Source organism: Mustela nivalis, assembly GCF_964662115.1.
Source record: "Mustela nivalis genome assembly, chromosome: 18".
In the NCBI taxonomy this organism is placed as follows: Eukaryota; Metazoa; Chordata; class Mammalia; order Carnivora; family Mustelidae; genus Mustela; species Mustela nivalis.
The window spans coordinates 11,664,848-11,684,092 of NC_139037.1; the positions used below are offsets into that span (position 1 = coordinate 11,664,848).

At 53.0% G+C, this 19,245-nt stretch overlaps 1 protein-coding gene across 3 annotated transcripts in view; it reads right to left on the reverse strand.

Moving 5' to 3' along the window:
• Nucleotides 1-19,245, reverse strand: part of ZNRF1 (zinc and ring finger 1) — a 100,096-nt gene continuing 80,851 nt past the window's right edge. Inside the window, exons 2-5 of one of the 3 annotated variants that reach the window (XM_082712303.1) lie at nucleotides 13,955-14,050; nucleotides 4,029-4,134; nucleotides 2,318-2,409; nucleotides 1-1,090 (exon numbers count right to left, since the gene is read on the reverse strand). In XM_082712303.1, coding sequence (XP_082568429.1) covers nucleotides 2,352-2,409; nucleotides 4,029-4,134; nucleotides 13,955-14,050 — 260 coding nt within the window. In that variant the 3' untranslated portion in view covers nucleotides 1-1,090; nucleotides 2,318-2,351. Of the gene's footprint in view, nucleotides 1,385-1,578; nucleotides 2,050-2,317; nucleotides 2,410-4,028; nucleotides 4,135-13,954; nucleotides 14,051-19,245 lie in introns of those variants that run through there. The other 2 variants (XM_082712304.1, XM_082712305.1) reach the window with 2 other exon arrangements.

Below are 19,245 nucleotides of genomic sequence, written 5' to 3' on the forward strand. Positions count from 1 at the left end.
TTTTATTAGACATTTTAATACCATATCAAAACACCTTGACTAATGAAGAAAGCTTTTCCCCCAAGCTTTGAACATTTTTTTAAACATTTTATAAGTTTTTTTTTTTTTTTTGTATTTTAATATATAAATACAGAAACCTATCTTGCATGGGCTGATGCCACGTGTGAACATCAATGGCTAAAATGTTCTCAAACAGAGTGCCTGAAAACAGGGATAACTGTACATATTCCTTTAGTAAGTCTTTTGTGTGTTTAAGTTTTCTGGAAACAAAAAATCTACAAGGGTCTAAGAAAAATGTTCTGGCATTTTTGCAGGACACTTGTGATTATTAAATCCTCTGAACTGACCAGAACCAGGAGGGAAGGAGGGAGAGATAAAGGGTAGGGAGAGGAAGAGGTCCTTGATAGGTTGGTTGGTTGGTTGTTATTGTTGTTGTTGTTTTTTTGGCAATGAAGTTAAATATCAGGGTCCCAAGGTGAGATATGTGCAAAACCAAGCCAGAAAATGGAGGGGGAAAAATAAAATTAAAAAAAAAAAAAAAAAAAAAAACCACCCAAAAAAAAAAAAAAAAAGAAGAAGAAAAAGAAAAAGAAAGAAAGAAAGAAAGACAAAACACCCAAGGCAGAGTGGTGGTGATAGACAGGGCCAGGGTGGGCGTGGAGATGGGACGGTGCTGGGCACAGGAGGAGACCGTGTGCGCGGCCCCGTTCGTCTCTGTCACTGAGTGGGCTCTAGCTGGGCAGCAGACAGCAATCTGTAAACATCACGAGGGAAAACACCAGTCGACACTAGACTTTTTTTTTTATAATTTTTTTTTTTTTTTTTTTTGTAAACACTTTAGACAGACCCACAATGCCTTTCAAAGGTGTAAAAGAAAATGCCCTTTCCCTCCTGGGAGGAGGGCTGAGGGGAAAGACAGCAGTTGATTCTTCTCTCAAACTCGCTCTCCTCCAATTTGGTGTCCTCAGGGAGAAAGGGAGAACCATTTTCTGGAAGTCAGTGCAGAAGGGGTGCCCTGTTCCCACTGGTGTCCCCAGCTCAGCTCTGCCCGTGTCCGATGCCTCCTCTCAGGAACGGGGGCTGGCTGTCCCTGTGTGGACCGGAACACGTAAGTCGCGCTCTGGCAGCCGAGGCCGGCCGCATGCATCCCGCTGAGGCTGGCCGGGCGTCTGTGGTTCCACTCTGGGGCCCGAAGCCAAACGTCCCGCCGGGGTTTGGACTCCCGCTCCGGCGCCGGCCCAGTCCCTCTGCCTCACTCTCACCCTTGCTTTTTCTTCTCCCCGTGTCCTCAGTTTTTGAGGGGAAGGTAAAAAGAGCAAATGTCCCTGATTTGTCTGACATCATCAGCTGTTCTGGGAGCTTACTTGGAATAAATAAAATAAACCTAATGAAAGAACAAAGGAAAACAAAACAAACAAACAAAAACAAGAGAGACAGACAGCGAGAGAGAGAGAGAGAGAGAGAGAGAGAGAGAGAGAAAAGAAAGGAAGCCCCAAAACCTTTTGATGTGAGATGAGGTGGAGTCAGGGTTTTGGTTTTCTCTAGGGGTTTTGTTTGCCAGAAAAAAGAAAGTGCCGCCTCAGAACTCACAAGGGACAGGGAGGATGGGGACAGGAGAGGGTGGTCAGCAGAGAAGCAAGGTGCCCTGGGGAGGAGACGGGGAGTCAGAGCACAGTTAGATAGGGACCACGTGTGCACATCTGGTGGGGAAGGCTGTGCCGGCCTGCTGCAGAGATTGATCTGGAAGCGGTGTGTGCGTAAGTATGGGTGAGAGTGTGAGTGTGTATGGGAGGCAGGTGGCCTAAAGGCAGGAAGAACCAGCAGTGACATGATCACGGATGAGCACCGCAGAGGACAGTGTACCGTCCCACAGGGACTCCCACAGGGAGTGAGGTTATCCCCCTGGCCTGAAGAAGCAGACCCCGAGAAGCAGGACTTGCCCTCACCACTCCTCCAGCACGAGGAGGAGCAGGACACAAACCCAGCGTCTGGTCCTAGAGCTCGCCGCTGCTTCTCCCACCCGGCACGTTCCACGGGATCTTTCTGAGCCTTCAGGGAGACTCGCTTTAGATGTCCGGAATACATGGGTCTTTTCCCAGCGAATGTAATTCTACTGAGCAGCTTCTCCATCAGGTTAGGAGTTTGTATCTGCTAGTCTTCCTGGAGAATCATACCCGCCCCCTCACAGAACTATTAACTGGGAAGATGCTCCCTTCTTGGTGGGGTGTGTAAGGGCACCTGAGCTCCCTACCCTCCAGGCCCCAGAGTGACTGGACCCCAGGCCCAGAATCCAGAGCACCCCCAGCCACGGGCTCACCTTTGAGAGGAGTCAGCAAGCGAGCCCAGCAGGGTCAGTCCGCGGGATGTTCTGGACAAGATCTGTTCACTTCAAACCATGAATCTATGCAACTGAGGCAGGGAGGTGGCAAGGGGAGACACGTTACCACTGACCAGGCTGTTCCTTGGGGTGTATTCTCCAGGGGTTAGGCTTCTGAGCAGGGGTTTGCTAAATCACTCATGAGGACCTCGGGAAAACAAGTATGTCCCCAGACACCCACTTTTTGAAGCAAGAAGGGAGAACACCAAGACTGATGTCAGCTCAGCCTGAGGCATCGGCCCAGCAGGGTGGGTATAGGATTGGCTGGATCTGGGAGCTGCAGGAAGCAGGGAGTGTGGCCCTGAGAGGGACCAAGGCCTCACCCGAGGAGAGCCTGGATGGGGTTGGGGCGGTGGGGGGTAACAGCTACCAGGGAGAGGGTGAGAGCGGGACAGCCGTGCTGGCCAGTGAGCCCACCATCTCTCGGGCTTAAAGCACAAGAAGATGGGAACCAAGACCCAGCAGGCTGGCTGTTGCTCCAGCTTTGGGGTCCGGAGAGCCCCCTCCTTGGTCAAAGGGGCAGCCTTGAGGCTTTGTCCCCGGTGGGACTTCTCAGGAGACATCCTCCCTCCCCACCCCTGCCAAGCTCTACATAGCTTGGTCAGTTGTGGTCAGCGGATGGCCAGAACCCTTCCTGGAGGAGATGGGAAGGGGAGGACCAGCCCTTTGGCTCAGTCACGTTGCTGGGGACGGTCAGACAGGGCCAGACAAGAGGCTGACAGTGAAACCCTGGTCTCCAGTGTTCAGAGAAAGGACCATCTGAACCAGACAGGAAACAGAGATTGCCCCAAGAGAGCTTTCTGATTTGTAAGCCAACATCTGGGTATTTTCGAACACAGGAACCAGGTAGATAATTTGCATAATTCTCCCCTAGAGCCCAGCATTTCCATCTTCTGGTTCTGAGCGGTGCGTCCCTGGGGGGCTGGAGCAATCTGTGCCAGACCCAGTTCAAGACCCCCTCCCCTGGGGCCAACCTGGAGCCTCTCATGCACCAGCCACATCTGTGTGCCAGGCGCCACCATTGCCTCGTGGCCAGTAACCCTGTGAGGCGGGCTGTGAAAAAGCCCGTGTGTCAGAAGAAGTTCTGGGACTCAGGGAGCCAAGAGCAGATGGCACAGAGTGTCCTCCCGTCTTGGGAAAAGAGGTGTCTTCTTTCTAGCTGGAAGCAAGACCACGGCTCGTACTAGAGCCTGAGAATGACTCTGAGCCCTGCTAATTCCAGCAGCTTTTCGTGCCGTGGCTGCCCAAGTCGTGGCTATTCTTGCCTCTGGCCCTCGGGGGAGAAGGGACAGGGGCTGCACGCACTAGCCCTCTGTGCAGCCTCTCTGGCACGGATGGCAGTTCTCGTGCTGTGGAGCAGCCCGTGGAGGAAGAAAAGGCTCAGGGAGACATGCAAAAGCAACCTCTTTCCGGGTGGGATCTTAAGTGCCTCTCGCCTATGGGCTCCGCAGGTCTCTGTCAGCCCTTACCATCCAGGCCATCACACCAGAGACCTGCTCTGCCCCCACTTAGAGCCCTTGGCAAAGAGGTTGTCCCACCACCCGAGGGGACTGAACGGCTAGTGGTGAGGGTACCCCCCCACCCCAGCAGCAGGGAAGGGGCCCTCTGGGATCGCAGATGGAGCTGACCGGCCCTGGGGGCCCTTCCATACCTTTTGTGATAAATGCACAGGCAGGGCAGCCTGGCTATCGTGTCCCCCTGAAGCAGCTCCTCCAGGCAGATCACACACTCACCCGCGTCTTTCGTCAGCACGTCATCTGCAAAGGGGGGGACAGAGGAGAGCGGAAGATGGTCAGTCACTAGCAGACAGGGGGCACAAAGCGGGCACAGGTCTGGGAACTGGGTGGGACCCTTGGGCCACCTAAGTGGGCAAGGCTGTGTGGGTGACACAGGAGCCCAAGGGTTCGCTGACCCGAAAGCCCTCCCTGCAGAGACAAGAAATGCATACTGCACGTCCGTGATCTCGAGACCACATGGGACCAATCACCAAGAAAGTGGCCAGGGGACGAAGGGCAAAAGGGGCTCGGGCGGGGACAGGTATGTCGCAGAGGCCAGCTGCCTCCCTGAGGAAACCTTCCCCCAAACATACACGTGGACCAGGTGCCTGGAGTTCTGGTTTGGCAAAGCACGGCGGTGGGGTGTGAGGGAGAGAGGATGGAAGAGCGGGAGCTCTAGCGACGGCTCGGGCTGGGGCTGGGGCGAGCCCGTCCGCAGCAGCATGGGTCGCAACAGCCGACGGGTGGAAACAGCCCTGGCGCCCCCGGCTGAGAACTGGATCAACAAATCCATACGGCGGAGTGTCGCTCGACCATGGGAAAGGGGCGGACACGGATGCGGGCTGCAGTGTGGATGGACTTGGAGAACATCACGTGAAGGGAAGGAAGCCAGACACAAAAAGTCCCCTATTCAACGACTCCTTTCTATGAAATGTGCAGCGCAGGCTAATCCGAACAAGACATAGGCCCAGGGCTGGGGCAGGAGGGTTGCGGGGTGACTGCTCTATGGGGCAGGGGTGTTCTTCTCCTCTTCTGGTGGTGTTCTTAAGAACACTTACGATGAAATCTACCCTCTTGACAGATTTTCAAGAGTGCACGATAGTACTGGTAACTGCAGCCGGATCTCCAGAACTTACTCATCTGACATGACTGAAACTCTACACCTGTTGAATAGCACCTCCCTACTTCCCCGTCCCCTTGGCCCCGGTGACCCACTCTTCTACCCTCTGGCTCTGTGAGATGGACTCTTATTTCAGGTAAAAGTACAATCACGCAAGGGGTTTTCTTTGGAAAATCCTAACTAGAAAGAGATGGTGGTGGTGGTAGCATTGGGAAGGTTCTAAATGGTACTATGACTCAATTTAAAAAAGAAGAAAAGGTCCCCCACACAAAAAGGAACAGGAGGAAGCTACTGGACACCCCAAGCCCTTCGCACAGCCATGGTTGGAAAAGCCTGAGCACACAGAAGGAGCACTGTGGCTGGGGCAGCAGCCCCTTATTAAATTTCTATGACATTCTGGGCACTGGCAACTCCGCGAAGAAGCCACGGCTTCAGGACTGAAGTCACAGTCTCACAGAGGAGGCGGACAAGAAAATGGAAATGAACAGCACACGAACTTCTAGGAAGCCTTATGATGCATAAAAGCCCAGGTAAGAAGGGATGGCTGATGCCCCATCAGGGTGCGGACATTTCAGGCAAAGGGAACAGTATCTGTGCACTGGGAAGAGCGGGAAGTTTGCTAAGGCATCTGCAGAGAAACACGGGGGCCACAATGGGGTGAGACAGACACCCCCAGGACAAACTCGTGTTCTGCTGTGGTGTCTAGGCTTCATGTGGTTCATCAGGAGCCTCTGGAGACGCATTCTGATCACCGCTGGTCTCTGCTAATACTGGAGGATGGGCTCGCAGAGCTCAGAGATGGGGAGCTCGCGGCAGCAGTGCAGGAGGGAAGGACTCAGGACCTGCACTAGCCACGGGGGCAAGGAGGGAGAGATGGCATGTGCTGACCAGGGCAGCTGGACAAGTGGCAGGTGCCTGGGAGAGGGGACCCAGGAAGAGAAGGTCAGGCATGAGAAGTGAGTTGAGTTGGGTGCGAGGTGCTGACCAGGTGTCTCCACTGGGACATGCTAATGGAAACCTCCAGGAGTCCACTGCAGTCTAGGGCTGGGGTTTGGAAGAGAGATGTGGGTGACGAGTGTAGGCGTGGGATAGAGATTCAGCTGAAATCCAAGAAAGCAGAAGACAGAACACAAGGTTAACTCTAACATCTGAAAGGCAGGTGCAAGGGTGAGGGAAGCCAAGGTTACTCAGAAGTTCCCCAAACCACAGGAGAAATGCCAAGGAGGGGGTGATGGATGTGGAGAAAGGCGAGCTGGAAACAGCATCAGTTCCTCACTACTTGTTCTCGAGCACTGCCACTGACACACACCGAGATGGTGTGTGTTCAACTGAGCCGCAGTTTCACGAGCGAGGCAGGACGTATGTGTCTTCCCTGTCTTGCCAAAGAGGACACGGAAGCCAGAGAAGTCAAACATCTTGCCTCTGCAGGGCCTGAAACCCTTCACTTGGTGCCCCTCACCCTTGCTGTTTCTGGGTCCTCCCTCTGATTGCTCTGGTGGGAAAGGAAACATCTGGGGCCCAGAAAATGAGGATTCTTCAAGGCCTAGAGAGCTAAAGTGCCTTAAAGCTCCCTACCAGGAACTCTGACAAAAAAGCCCGTTAGGAACAGTTCAGTACTGATGTCCCTGGGCATATGAGCTGTGGGAAAAGTCACTCTCAGCTGCCTGGCCACAACGACCTGGGATTGTCCCCTGCCAACATCAGGCCCCCCTGAACAGAAAAAGCAGGTGGCGCATCATTGGTCTGCCAGTGGTCACCTCAGACTCCCAGTGTGGCAAGCAGTGGATCAGCAGAAGAGCTTGATCCCATGTCCTAGGGCACCAGATGCCCTCCTTACTATGTGTGTGCATCTGTGCGTTCATGTAAGCCCAGGAAACATCTGGAGGAGCTACACTTCCATGTTGAAGGCAAGGAAGACTAAAAGCAGAATGTTTTTATGTGTTTTTGAATGTACTCGCACGTGCATTACCTGTAGAATTAAAAACCCCAAGAAGGAAGCGTACTGGTGTTTTCATGTGGCTCTGAAACGTGTCGACGGGGAAGATGGGTTTGGTGGACGGAGCCAAGTAACTGAGCGCCTGCAGGGAAACGCAGACTCTGGATGGTGAGGATCTGGGCGTTCACGGTAAAACCCTCAAACTGTACTCTATGTTTGACACTTTCAAAATAAAACATTGCAGGAAAAATCCCCAATAAGGATGGGGGGAAAACCGGTCTGGGCTTTGAGAAGGCAGAGCTGTCTTGCAGACATTCCTGGGTGCTGACTTCTGCCCTCCCTGCCTCGGGAGTCTCATTGGTACAGGGAGTGTGGGCCCTGGGTCCCGGTCACGCCCCTCTCTCCACACTAATGGCTGAATTCCTTTCCTTGCGGACAGTAAGGTTACAGATCCAAGTTATCATCCCTTCCATTTCCCCCCACAGACTGGCACCCCAGCTGTGAGGCCAAGGGGTTAGGTTGGAATTCCCTGGGTTCCAAACAGCTCCTTGCCCGGCCAGCTGTGCTCTCCACCTGCACAGGCTTCTGGCCAGGGTAGAGGTGACGGAGCTAGGGGGCGGGAGCCGGGAATGGAGATAAGACTTGAGATTTGCTTCTTCAACAGGACCGGACTTGACCCTCCTCTCTGTTCATACTGGATGTCACTGAGGGAAGGGCCAGGCATGCGTAGGAGACAGGAGGCGCAAGGGCGGTTCCTTTTCCTTACCAAGGATTCAGGCTTGAGCACATGAAGGTCAGACGCATTTTCATCCTAACAGTCCACTACCAGCATATGACACTTCGCAGACAGCACCGTGCTGTGCCTCACCAGCCAGCCTGGGGCTGCAGCGCGGGTGGGAATGAACTCGGACTGGCCCACGCAGCTGGCAAGGGTGGGGAGCCCATCTCACCGTGGCCTGGAGTGCCGAGGATAGGGAGGAGTTGGGGGCTGGGAACCTGACAGTGTGGGGAGGCCAGCGGTGTCCACACCCAGTGTTGTGCCCAGGGAGTGGCATTCTTCCCGGAGCGGAAAACAGGAGGTACACAGATCCGGCCACAGGCCTGAGTGGGCTGAGTAAAACTTCCTGTCCCAGTCCCTGGAGCTCTGGAATCGGCAGCCCCCAGATGTCCCTGGGAACTCAGCAGGAGGGTGGAAGTGGCTGAAACCGATGCCTGGCTATCAACAGGTTCCTATGTGATTTCCACACCCTTTCTGCAGGAGGCTACTGCCCGCCGTTGGGAACCTCCAGGCCCAAAGCCAAGGACCCTGGGCCTGGCACAGATTGAGGCCACCTGGAAGACAGACGCAAATGTCCCTTGGTATTCCTAGGTACCCACAGGATGGGGCCTTAACCGATGCTGGTTGTTGAGAACCCAGAAATGAAGCTCTGCCTTCTGCTTTTGTCTTACTGGCTCTTAACCACTGCCCCCACCCACCCCTGCCCCGCCCAAGCTTCCTGATGCCCTGTGCAAAGCCAATGTCACTGCCCAAGGGGGGTCTTCGAAGTGTTTGGTCCGGCTGGGGGTGGTGCTCGATGATGCCAATGCCTGTCCCTCCGACTACACCAGGGAACCAAACCAGAGGCAAAGCTCTCCGGTGCCACAGCAGGGGGAGAGGTGATGCCTGGGCAGCGGCTGGGGTAGGGCAGGGTGGGAAGTGACTGCTTAGTTCTGCTCGCTCTCTGAGATACAGGGGGAGCACTCTTGAGAGCAGCTGTTTGTCAAAGAAGATCTAGGACAAGGAGAGAAAGGAGGCTTCACTTCTTTGGGGTCAGCTGTATGGCAGGACTTCACAGAAACCTCTCAGTGAATGCTAAAGACCCTTTGGGCAGGCGGGGACGGGGTGTCTCTGAATCAGCCCATGTAGCTGGTAAGTGGCCATGGCTTCCAAGACAAGTTCCCTCTACTTGGTGACCTTACCTCCTCTCCTGGTCTCCAAGAGACCAGGCAACAGGGTCTCTTCCCTTGAGGCTAGAAAGCACCAGCCATCTCAGTTCCAGCTCTTTCTCTCCTTGTGGATTTGTGCATGCGGGGCCCAAGAAGGGGGAGAAGCCTAGGTGCAGGGAGCGGCACTGCCCCCAACAGCCCCGAGTGCCACTGTGAGGCTGCGCTGCCCTGTGGAGAGCCCCGGCCCCCACACTCCCCAGGGGACGTCCAGAGCTGCTGGCGTCATGGGTGGGGGGCGGGGAGGCTGAAGCTGGTACAGCTCAGAGTCAGCCGCTGAGGGCAGGACCAGACATCATGCGTTTCCCCTGGTGCTGGGAAGGTAGGTAGGAGCCAGAAGGAGAACCCCTGTTGCCTCCCCAGCAAATGCAGAGCTGCCGGCCCCCGTCTCCTGCGGGTTAGGGAGGGATGGTGCCATCAGTGCCAGGTGTTGCCAGCTCCCTTCTTGGGAAATCTCCAGGAAAAGGGAAATCTAGAGCAGAGAGATCCCCTACCAGCGGTGGCATCCCCACCCAGACACCCCAGACTGCTCCAATAATGGAAGCCCAGCGAGAGTCAGCCAATAAAGCTCAGGCCTGGAGGACTTCCTCTTCAATAGGGCTCCCCACGGTGACCCCACTCAGTCCCTTCTCTTGCAGCCACCTGATTCTTGTGTCCCCACTGTGGCAAGCCCCTGTGTGTCTCCGGCCCGCTGACTCCTCACTCACCCAACAGCCAACTGGTCAGCAATGCTGGAGCTCCCTCCGGCCCTCCCTCCTGGAGGAGGGGACACCTCTGAGTCTGGCACTGCCGCAGGTCTAACAATAGCCCCTGGCAGGGCCCCATTGGGCTGGGCACACTCCTCGGCCGGCCAGGACCTGGTTCCTCCAGGCCTAAGAAAAGGCACTTCCATCCCAACCACAGGGTCTCAGCAGGGACGCAGGCCAAGTAAGCACCATTTACACACGTCTGCTGGCTTGGGGAAAACTAGCAGGAAGTATTCCTGCTTTTAGGGGAGTCAGATTCTCGCTCCTTCAAAGAAACTTTGCACAACACGCAGCATTTTCAGAGCCCTGAAGTTGGGGGCAACGACTTTTGGCAGAGAGGAGGAGAGAGGGTAGGGAGGACCTAAAACGCAGGACATGGTCTGCACTCCAGAAGAGAGCTGAGCATCTCCTGAAGCTGCTTTACCAGGCACTAAGCTTCCCTTAGTGCTGCTGGCAAAGAAACCTGAAACACCCCAGAATCTACTGGAGCCACAGACCCCTGGCTGTCTTGGAATCAGGGTCTCCTAAACTTTCCACAAACAGCTGGCCATCCATTGTGCCTGCCCTGTCACGGTATCGGGACTCTCTTATGTTCACAACAAAATCAGGTCCCCCAGCCCATCTCAAGGCTCATTCTGCCAGCTGAGGTCGAAACTGGGGTGCATATTCTTGAGGGTGAGTCTCAGCTCTCAGGACTACAAACAGATGTTGAATAGGAGAGAAATCAGAGGCCTACTAAAGCTCACCACATTTACCCACAGAAGTGGGACGGACCAACTCCCCCCTCATCTCCTAGGGGTCCTGAGTTCAGAGAGACCCTTGGGTGAGGAGGAGGAGGGATGGCGCGCTCTCTGCACCCTCTCCATGGCGTAGGCAACTCACAAGCCTTCTGAGCCAGGTGCTTGCCCTGGGAGCACCAGTTCCTGCTCTTCACACTTCTCTTGAGCACTGGGTGGACCAGTTAAACTAGTCTTGCCTTTCCTAAGTTGTTGTTGTTGTTGTTGTTTTTTTTTTTTTTTTTTTTTTAAATCTGGCAGGCCGCTACTGGAGGTTTTCCAGCCCACAGCTCAGGCCAACCCTCATAATAAGAAAAATACTACTTTCTATCTGCCTCATTTAGGAGGTTTCTACTTTTTTTCCTTTGGTGGTTAACTAAATTTCATCTTATATAACCACTGTAAATTTTCTAGAAATTTCCCCCAATTAGTGCCAGCAATTACAGAAAGTGTGTGTATGTGTATGTCAATGAGAAATCTCCAGGGGAGTGACCAGGAGTTCTGGTGAATCTTCATAAGAAAATGGCACTTTGTGGGGCGCCTGGGTGGCTTAGTGGGTTAAAGCATCTGCCTTCAGCTCAGGTCATGATCCCAGGGTCCTGGGATCAAGCCCCGAATCAGGCTCTCTGCTCAGCGGGGAGCCTGCTTCCCCCCACTCTCTGCCTACTTGTGATCTGTCAAATAAATAAATAAAATCTTAAAAAAAAAAAAAAAGAAGAAGAAGAAGAAGAAAGAAAATGGTACTTTGTTTTCTATCCACTAAGAAAAGCTCATCTTGCCCATTTTCCAGAAGATTCCAGGAGCTGCACACTTTATAGATTCTTTAAGTCTTCTCACATTTCTTTTTAACAGAAAAGATCTAGTAGAAGGTGGGGAGGATGGGGTGATGAGAAATCATGGGCAAACTATGTTATTGGCAAAACCAAAATAAACACTTAGAGGCCCTGACTTGGTTGGCCTATGGCCCCTGAAAGGCCTGTCCTACATGTGAAGTAGAACAGGCCCTAGACGAGCTCTGGAGACTTCCACTCCATACACACACTCCAGGTGGCAAACACCTTCTCTTATCTGGAAGGTTCAAATGTCTTCAGCAAACATAGAGACTGGCTCCCGGGAGCCAGGCCATTAATGCGTAGGTCTCCAGGGAGAGGCTGGCCATCATTTCTGAAGCATCTTCATGGCCTTAAGTCAAATTCCACTGATAGGACCAGATGCAACACACTGCTCTTGCCTCTGCTGGGAAGGATTGGCTTTTGCAGAAGAGAACCTTGAATTTAAAGCCTCTAGTTCTCACACATACACATACACACACACTCTCTCTTTCTCTCTCTCTCTCTCTCTCTCACACACACACACACATCCTGAAGATGTAGCTTTCAATTAGAGGAGGAGGGGAAATGGGACCAGGATGGGAACAGCTGCACTTCTGTCTTGGGCTGGTTGGCCAACTTCCTCTTCCTCTAAGGGGACTGTGAGTGTGACTTCTGCGGGTGGCATGTGCTCAGACTGGGCTGCCAAGCAGTGAAGGGGACAGGTAGAGGGGGCCCTGCCCTGTGGCTGTGGGCATAGAGGAGAACTCTGGGGAGCACCAGGCACTTATAAGGCCCTCACCTTCCCAGCTCAATGAATGGGGTGTGTGGGTACCTGTCACACAGGTGGCCCCAAGAGCGCTCTGTCCTCCACAGCTGCCCTTGCAAAGTTCTCCCTGATGACGTCAAGAACCCAGTCCTCTCGGACGGAGCCCACTCTGAGGCTGCTTTGTGTTCTTATGACAGCAAGGCAGTGTCTACAGAGAACTCTCCCCAGCCACCCACAGGACAAAAAGCGGTCTTCATGAGGGCTATGCACATGTGGAGAATGAGTGAACACAGTTTCTGAGGCCATGGCTGGGGAGGGCTGTGGGCAACAGGAGAAGACTCGACACCCTCCATGGTCCCAGGCAGAGACGAGGGGCAGAACCAAGTGGAGCTGGAGCATCCTTTAAGGAACGTGCACTGACGAGTCTGACAGGAAGCCCAGAGCTCACATAACAATGTTTCAGAGAATGGCAGCAGTCAGTGTCCGGGGACAGGGAGAGGGTTTCCTCAGGGTAGAACAGGGGCTTCCTGGGTACCAGCTGGGAAATAGAGGGGATGGGAGCACCGGGGGTGGGGGCAGGGCCCACAACTTGTCTTGCAGCCTCTGACCCCACCAAGTATGACTGACTGAGGGTAGCTGGGACAAGAAGGTAACTAGCCTACCCACATGCATGCAGAAATTTCGGCTAAGCAAGTAAGTAAGAGATAAAAGAATAGTAGGGTGTGCTTTTAGGAGCAGGAGTAGATCAGATTTGTCAGATGCACTTTGTAGGAGCAATCTGGAATCATCGGGCCTCCCTAGACTAACGTTGTGCGGAGGCAGGAGTGCATCTGGGTCTGAGGAGGCAGGAGGCCAAGGACAGCTCTGGAAGGAGAGTCTACCCGGGACACTTTCATTGTCAGGACGGGGCTCAAGTGATCCCAGGCTCACCTCCCATCCAGTCCACAGACTGAGAACTCGCTGAACCCTTCCCGAGTGCTGCTCTGACTTCAACCCCAGGGAGCAGCCCAGTGACAGGGCTGGGACACAACCTCCTCCGATCCAGCGCCTGCTCTGGTAGAAGACGAATTTCTCTGGTGAACGTGGTCTGGAGACCAGATTAAGCACGTAACAGTGGAAGACCAGAGAGCTGCTGGCAGCCCACAGGACCCAGCACTAAAGAGAGGTCATTCCACTCTGGAAAATGACAAGAGGAAACTCAAGAGGGGTTCACATCTTTGAGGGTGACTGTCTCAATCAATGGCTGCTGTAAGTTCCTGACCACTGACCCTTGACAGTCCCATTTCATGGACAGAAAACCAAGGCTCTGCTATGCTGAGCAGCTTGTGTAAGACTGTATAGTCTCGAAGTGATGAAGGCAGACTTTGAATTCAGATTGGCTGGGTCCCAAATCTTGACCCACAGCATACCAGGCCCATGCTGACACCTCCTTCGTCCACAGAGGTTGCGTGTTTCATGGGATGGCCTGGCCTGGTGATTCTACCCCCTGTTGCACTCCCTGTTGCACCCCACTGCTCAGCTCTGAGGCAGCCTCCAAGGTGGGAAGCAGTGTGGCCTTGGTGGACTAACTAGGTGGCAGGTCAGCATTTTTATTTTCTGAAGGGTGTCCGCTGCTGAAGCTATTGTGCTGTGCACACCAGCGGCACCGAAGCCTCCTCCCCTAAGGAGGGGGCATCCTCCCCAGGCCCCCAGTGGCAGGTGCATAAATGGGCAAAGGCCTAACTGAGCACACTGAGAGCCTGTCCAGGGCCGCAGGCCTGACCCCTGGGCCTGCCTTCCTGTTCTGCTCTGCTTCCTTCCCAGCTGCTTCACCAAGATCCCTTGAACAGTCAGTTCCTCAACACCACGCAGGCACTCCTGCCGGAGAACAGGGTGGCAACGCTGCCCAGAGCCGCACGAACTGAAGACTCTCCTTTGGAGGGTCCCCCCACCAAATCCTTACCGTTGTAGGAGAGGCGAGGTTTGCTCAGACACATTATAAAGTGCATTTCCATCTCATCAGAAGCCACAGACTTGGAACAAATGGGGCACTTGAAACCTGCAAGAGAGGAGAACAGTATGAACCACTTCCTCCAAGCCAAGCACACCCACAACCAACACAGAGGCCCCAAGACAGCTATGGCCAGGGGGTTCAGGGCCAACGTGGAGGACTACAATCTAGACAGACCCTAGACCCGATCCCTCCTTCGTTCATTCTGTTATTTTATCACAACCTCCCAACTCCCACTGTCCCGCCAGTGCTATCCCTGCCAGGCCCCTTGGCGAATCTTATCCCAAGGCCCCGGGCTGGTTTGAGTTTTATTTTCCTTTAGACCCTTTCCCAAGGGGCTCTAGTGGACAGCAGGGATAGGCAGGGATGCAATCAAGGCAAACAAATCAGCAGTCTTGGGGTAACAAAGCGTTGAATAGCCCTCCCCCTCACAGCCCTCACACCACTGGGCTGGGCACCTGTGGGAGGAAGCCCGACAGCAGTCAGGTCAGCATGTGCATCCTTCACCTGCCCGCCCCTGCCCCCCGAACCAGGTAGCACCTCCGTCCCACCGGGCCTCCCCGTTGCTCAGGCAGCTGTCCTCTGAGAGTGTGGAGCAGCAGGGTGGCCCTCTGGAGCACTCCCAGATGCCACGCGCGCCTTGGCCGTGTGCCACTAAGAGTAACAGCTGTTGCACAAGATCCGGCGAACACAGGGTGGTGTGACCCCGCCGTCCCACCGCCATGGGAGTCTGGATTGCTCATACATCCGGGCAGTTCAGTCAGAACTGTACCAGTATTGGGAGATTTCCGCCGAGAATCTTCTGAGCTAAACTCGATTAAACGAACACAGTCCCTTGACTTATTTTTTTAATAAACACCTTAAAGATAAACAATTTCCAATTTTCCCCCATTTTATTTTTGAAATTATTTTCAAAATGATCAATTCTGCTCCATTCTACCAAAATGATCTAATACCACTGGAAAGTTATTACTCATTTGTCCACATCAAATTTCACACATTGCAGCTTCTCCCTTTTGTGACCATAATTCCTACTTGTCCCCAAGCTTGGATTTCCTAGGTTCAATACAGCACATCTAAATCTTGTTGTGAAAATCTGACTCTCCTGTTAACTTTCCAAAGCATTCTATGCCCAGTTTCACTGGATGCTGGTAATATCTATCGGCAACACTTCCTACGAAACAGGTAAGAGATGAAGGGCTCATATTGACTGTTAGCTGCTCCTGGACAGCGGAGGAGGTCACACTTTTCTTCCCAGGGCCTTGCTCACTCTATATGGGAGCCCTGGACTTTGAGAGCTGCAGGTGTAGAGACAGGAAGCAAGCCAGCTCCTGTGTCCCCATGTAGGGCATAAGCACTTTGCTCAAAGTCTTCTCCAAACCTCCTCTTTTCAGTGACAATGAACTATAGGACAAGACAGAAAATCCAGTGTCCAGTTAACTATGGACAAAGTGGACCTCAGACTTCGGGGCACAGTCCCTATTCCCCTGACCCCTTTCCTCAAAGATCGTGGGCATCCTATGTCTCAGCTAAAAAGTCTTGCAAGTGCTATCAATCCAAGGATCCTGGCCAAGCTTTGAGCAAGGGCTATACTTTCTGATCTCTAGGTGGGTTATAAATCCATTAATAACAAAGCCAGAAGACTGATAAGAAACATGGTGGGCGGAGGGTCCATCCCCTGTTTTCTGGCAAAACCAGACCTCAGATGTGCCAGGCTGATTCTCTTCTAACCCAGGTCAGAAATCTACAGACCCAGTGTGACACATGTGGTGGACAGGAAAGTAAGGAACTTGAATCTTGTACAATGAGGATGTCTTCACATCTACCCTAAGTCCCTCTGCAGCCTTGAATCTGCCCTCATGCCCATAAACTAATATTAAGAAACATTCCACAGAATTACCAACCATTGGGAGATTGTCTCTTTTTCTTCAGAGTTCTTCCACCTTTTTTTCAGGCTCAAAAGACCAAGGTTTTATGACACCTTAAATGACTATAGGACATTTCTAGTTCCAACTTGTTACACGTAAGCACCCTGTCTGCAGGCTGAGGGCTCACAGCTGAGAGCACGTCAGGCTGGATGTGCCCTGGACCAGCTCCTCCAAAACCAGGGCCTGATACAGTCGCTGGGAATACTGACGTGAACTATTACTACTGAGAGGAGGCCTTATGCCCCGCATTACTTGCTTTTCTGATAACCTAGAACAGGTTCATGGTTATCACTATAATAGCATCAATCACCCCCGCGTCCTAACATGACTCCTTGAATGCAGGACAGGGAGTCGAGTTATAGCTAAGGTACAGGGAAGTAGGCCACCCAACGAGAAGGTCTACAAGGAAACGTCATTGGACATTTATGTCCCAGAAAAACAAACCAAGGTGAGACTCCCAGGGTTAGGCCAGTGCCCTCATTGTAAAGAGAAAGAGGCCTAGAAGAAGACTCAGGCTCAAACACTTGAAGGGGCGGGGCTGAGGCAGGTCAGATTTCTTAGGCCATTGAAAATCCTTTCTATCCAGGAAGAACAAGCCACTACACGTGATATTGTGATTTACAGTAAGAACTATGTATTTGGTCTTCGTCCCCTTCCTGGCACAGAGTTCCTAACACCCTGGGAATTTCCTAACGTTATAAGACCAGTAGTATTTGGTCTTTTGTCACTGGTTCCCGAATAGCTCCAGAGCTGTAATGTGAAAGGAACGTCTTGTTACTCATAACAAGTCCCTTTCAAACGCACCAAAATTTATGTTAATGAGGTGACTCTGGGAAACTTCCTTGCTAAAGTAAAGATGGAGGCTAGTTGCAAGGGGAACCAACCAGCTGATTAGAGGATCGGAACTTTTCGTCGCACCCTTCAACCCCTGGGGAGGGGAGGGGGCTAGAGATGGAGTTGGTCACCAATGGCCACTGATTCCATCAATTATGCTTGTGTAATGAAGCCTCCATAGACCCCCCAGAGGATGGGGGTCAGACAGCTTCCAGGGCAGTGAATACATGAAGATTCAGGGGGGCTGGCACCCCAGGACAGGATATGGGGGCTCCATGCCTTGTCCTCTGCATCTCTTCCATCTGGCTGTTCCTGAGTTATATCCTTCTATAATAAAATGGTCATCAAGTAAGTAAAATGTTTCTCTGAGTCCTGTGAGTTGCTCTAGCAAATTAAACAAACTTGAGAGGGGATCATGGGAACATCTCACTAAGTGCGGTCAGGCAGAAGCAGAGGTGACAACCTGAACTTGTGACTGGTGTCTGAAATGGGGGGCAGTCTCAGGGGACGGAGCCCTTAACCTGTGCGGTCTGATGTTATCTCTGGGGAGACAGGGTTGAAACTGGGTTAACTGCACAGTGGTACCGGGAAAACACCTCAGAACAGGGTTTTAAGAAGAGGCGGGTCAGGAAACATTACATCGAGAGAGGAAGCAGTGCCGTGGTAGGAAGAGACCTATATTTTAGCAAAAGCAGGGTTAGTGCCACTTGTGAGACCTTCCTCTGGAATGGGGGGCAGGATTAAGGATGAAAAAAGAACTCACAGACTATTACGTGAGTAGGAAATGACAAGATGACTTGGGTTTTCCAGCTTCGAGATGTGGTTAAGTAATCTCCACTCCCTGGACCTCTGTGTTCTCATCGGAAAGAAAGAGGACTTGGCCTCTCTCTTGCAAGGATCGGATGAGGTAAGAAGACTGCAAGTGCCCGAGGAAGCAGCTAATCAAATGTATCATCAAGCCCGGCAGCACGGAATGAGGAAGGAGGAAGAGGAGGACTGGGGAAGGGTTTGGGGGGCCAGGAGATGGGGGTTGGGGATGGCGGAGCAGCAGGGCACAGAGGCCATAGGTCATGCAGAGTGGGCCTGCAGAGCAGGTAGGGAGGGAATGGCCACCTCTCCTTGTCCCACTGGCTCCCTGTGCACTTCTGGAGCATCACGCACGGCACTTTGCTAAACCCCATGTGGAACGAGGCTCCCCGTTCAGCCTGTGGCTCCCACTCTTGCAGTGGGTGACCGACAGCAGCTCAAGGGCACTGAGTGGTCCCTGTGAGCAGCCGCTGGGCTGTGTGTGTCTCCTCACTGACGGGGTGACGGAGGGGGTACTGCTGTGAGCTCGACCTCGCAGAGCTGGCACACAGCGCCCAGGAAGCCTCACCGCCTGGCGTGTGCCCTGCTTGCCGAGCTGGGCGACAGGAGGGCTGGTATAGGAGGATGGCATGCTACGGCAAAGGGAACATAAATGCCACACAGATGCTGGGTATTACGAAATAATAACTTCAAATCCTCCACACTGTCCCAGCACTTTCTTCTGAAGCACGTGGGCCTGGATAATCCCATACACGGAAGCAATCGGCCATTTTTTTTCCTCCTGGGCATTGCTCACATGGAAGGACAGAGCTGTGCTCTCTACTTGGCACCGAGCCTGTAACACTGGGGGTTAAAAGGCCGAGTTTGCAAATCACCTTTGAAACGGAAAATAAAAGACAAGAGGGAAGGGGGAATAACTGATGTCCCCACCTTCTTTCCTGGAAGGTCATCCCATGATTCAGACGGGTGCTACCACTCTACTGCCCCAACCTTTTCTTGTAAATGTCCAGTCACAATTTAGCATCAACAGCGCTATGGAATGATACATACTGTGATCCTTATGAGCTACCGGGAAGTTAAAGTATCTAGGAAATTTTGATACCATTTTGGAAAAAAGTTCGAGCCAAATTGAAATCAGCCTGTGGACAAAGACAAAGGCTCACGAAGTCGCCCAACTGATGAGATTGACTCCAATTTCAGGAGAGCCCTTCATCAGCCCTCAAGAAGTGTGTGCACGAGATGCTTTCTTTTCCTTCATGAGAAAGCTACAGTAGAGTGTTTGGGATAGGTGCTCCCTGCCTGCCCCTGAGACCTGACTGCCCACTGCACCCCGGGAGCTGGGAGGCAGGCAGCACGCGCACCCGGCCACTCTCCCTCTCCCGATCTTATTTTCTGTCAGAAGCAGCGCCCTGCACACGTTGGGTCTTTAATTTGAACAGAGTGAAGGGCCGGCTTCACTCACCGCCCCCAGCTTGCTGGCCAAGTCTGAGCGCGGTTCCTCTCAGTCGTCATGTGCTCCCACCAAGCTGTGGCAGAGGCACGGAAGTTACACGGTTCCTAGCCCTTCTCTGCCAACCTCTCAAAATGAGGAAGGGACGAATGACAGGGCACCAAGGGGAATTTGCCTGTAACCTGCCAATTCTGCCCAGGATGGGCTCTGCCAAGCAGACGCTG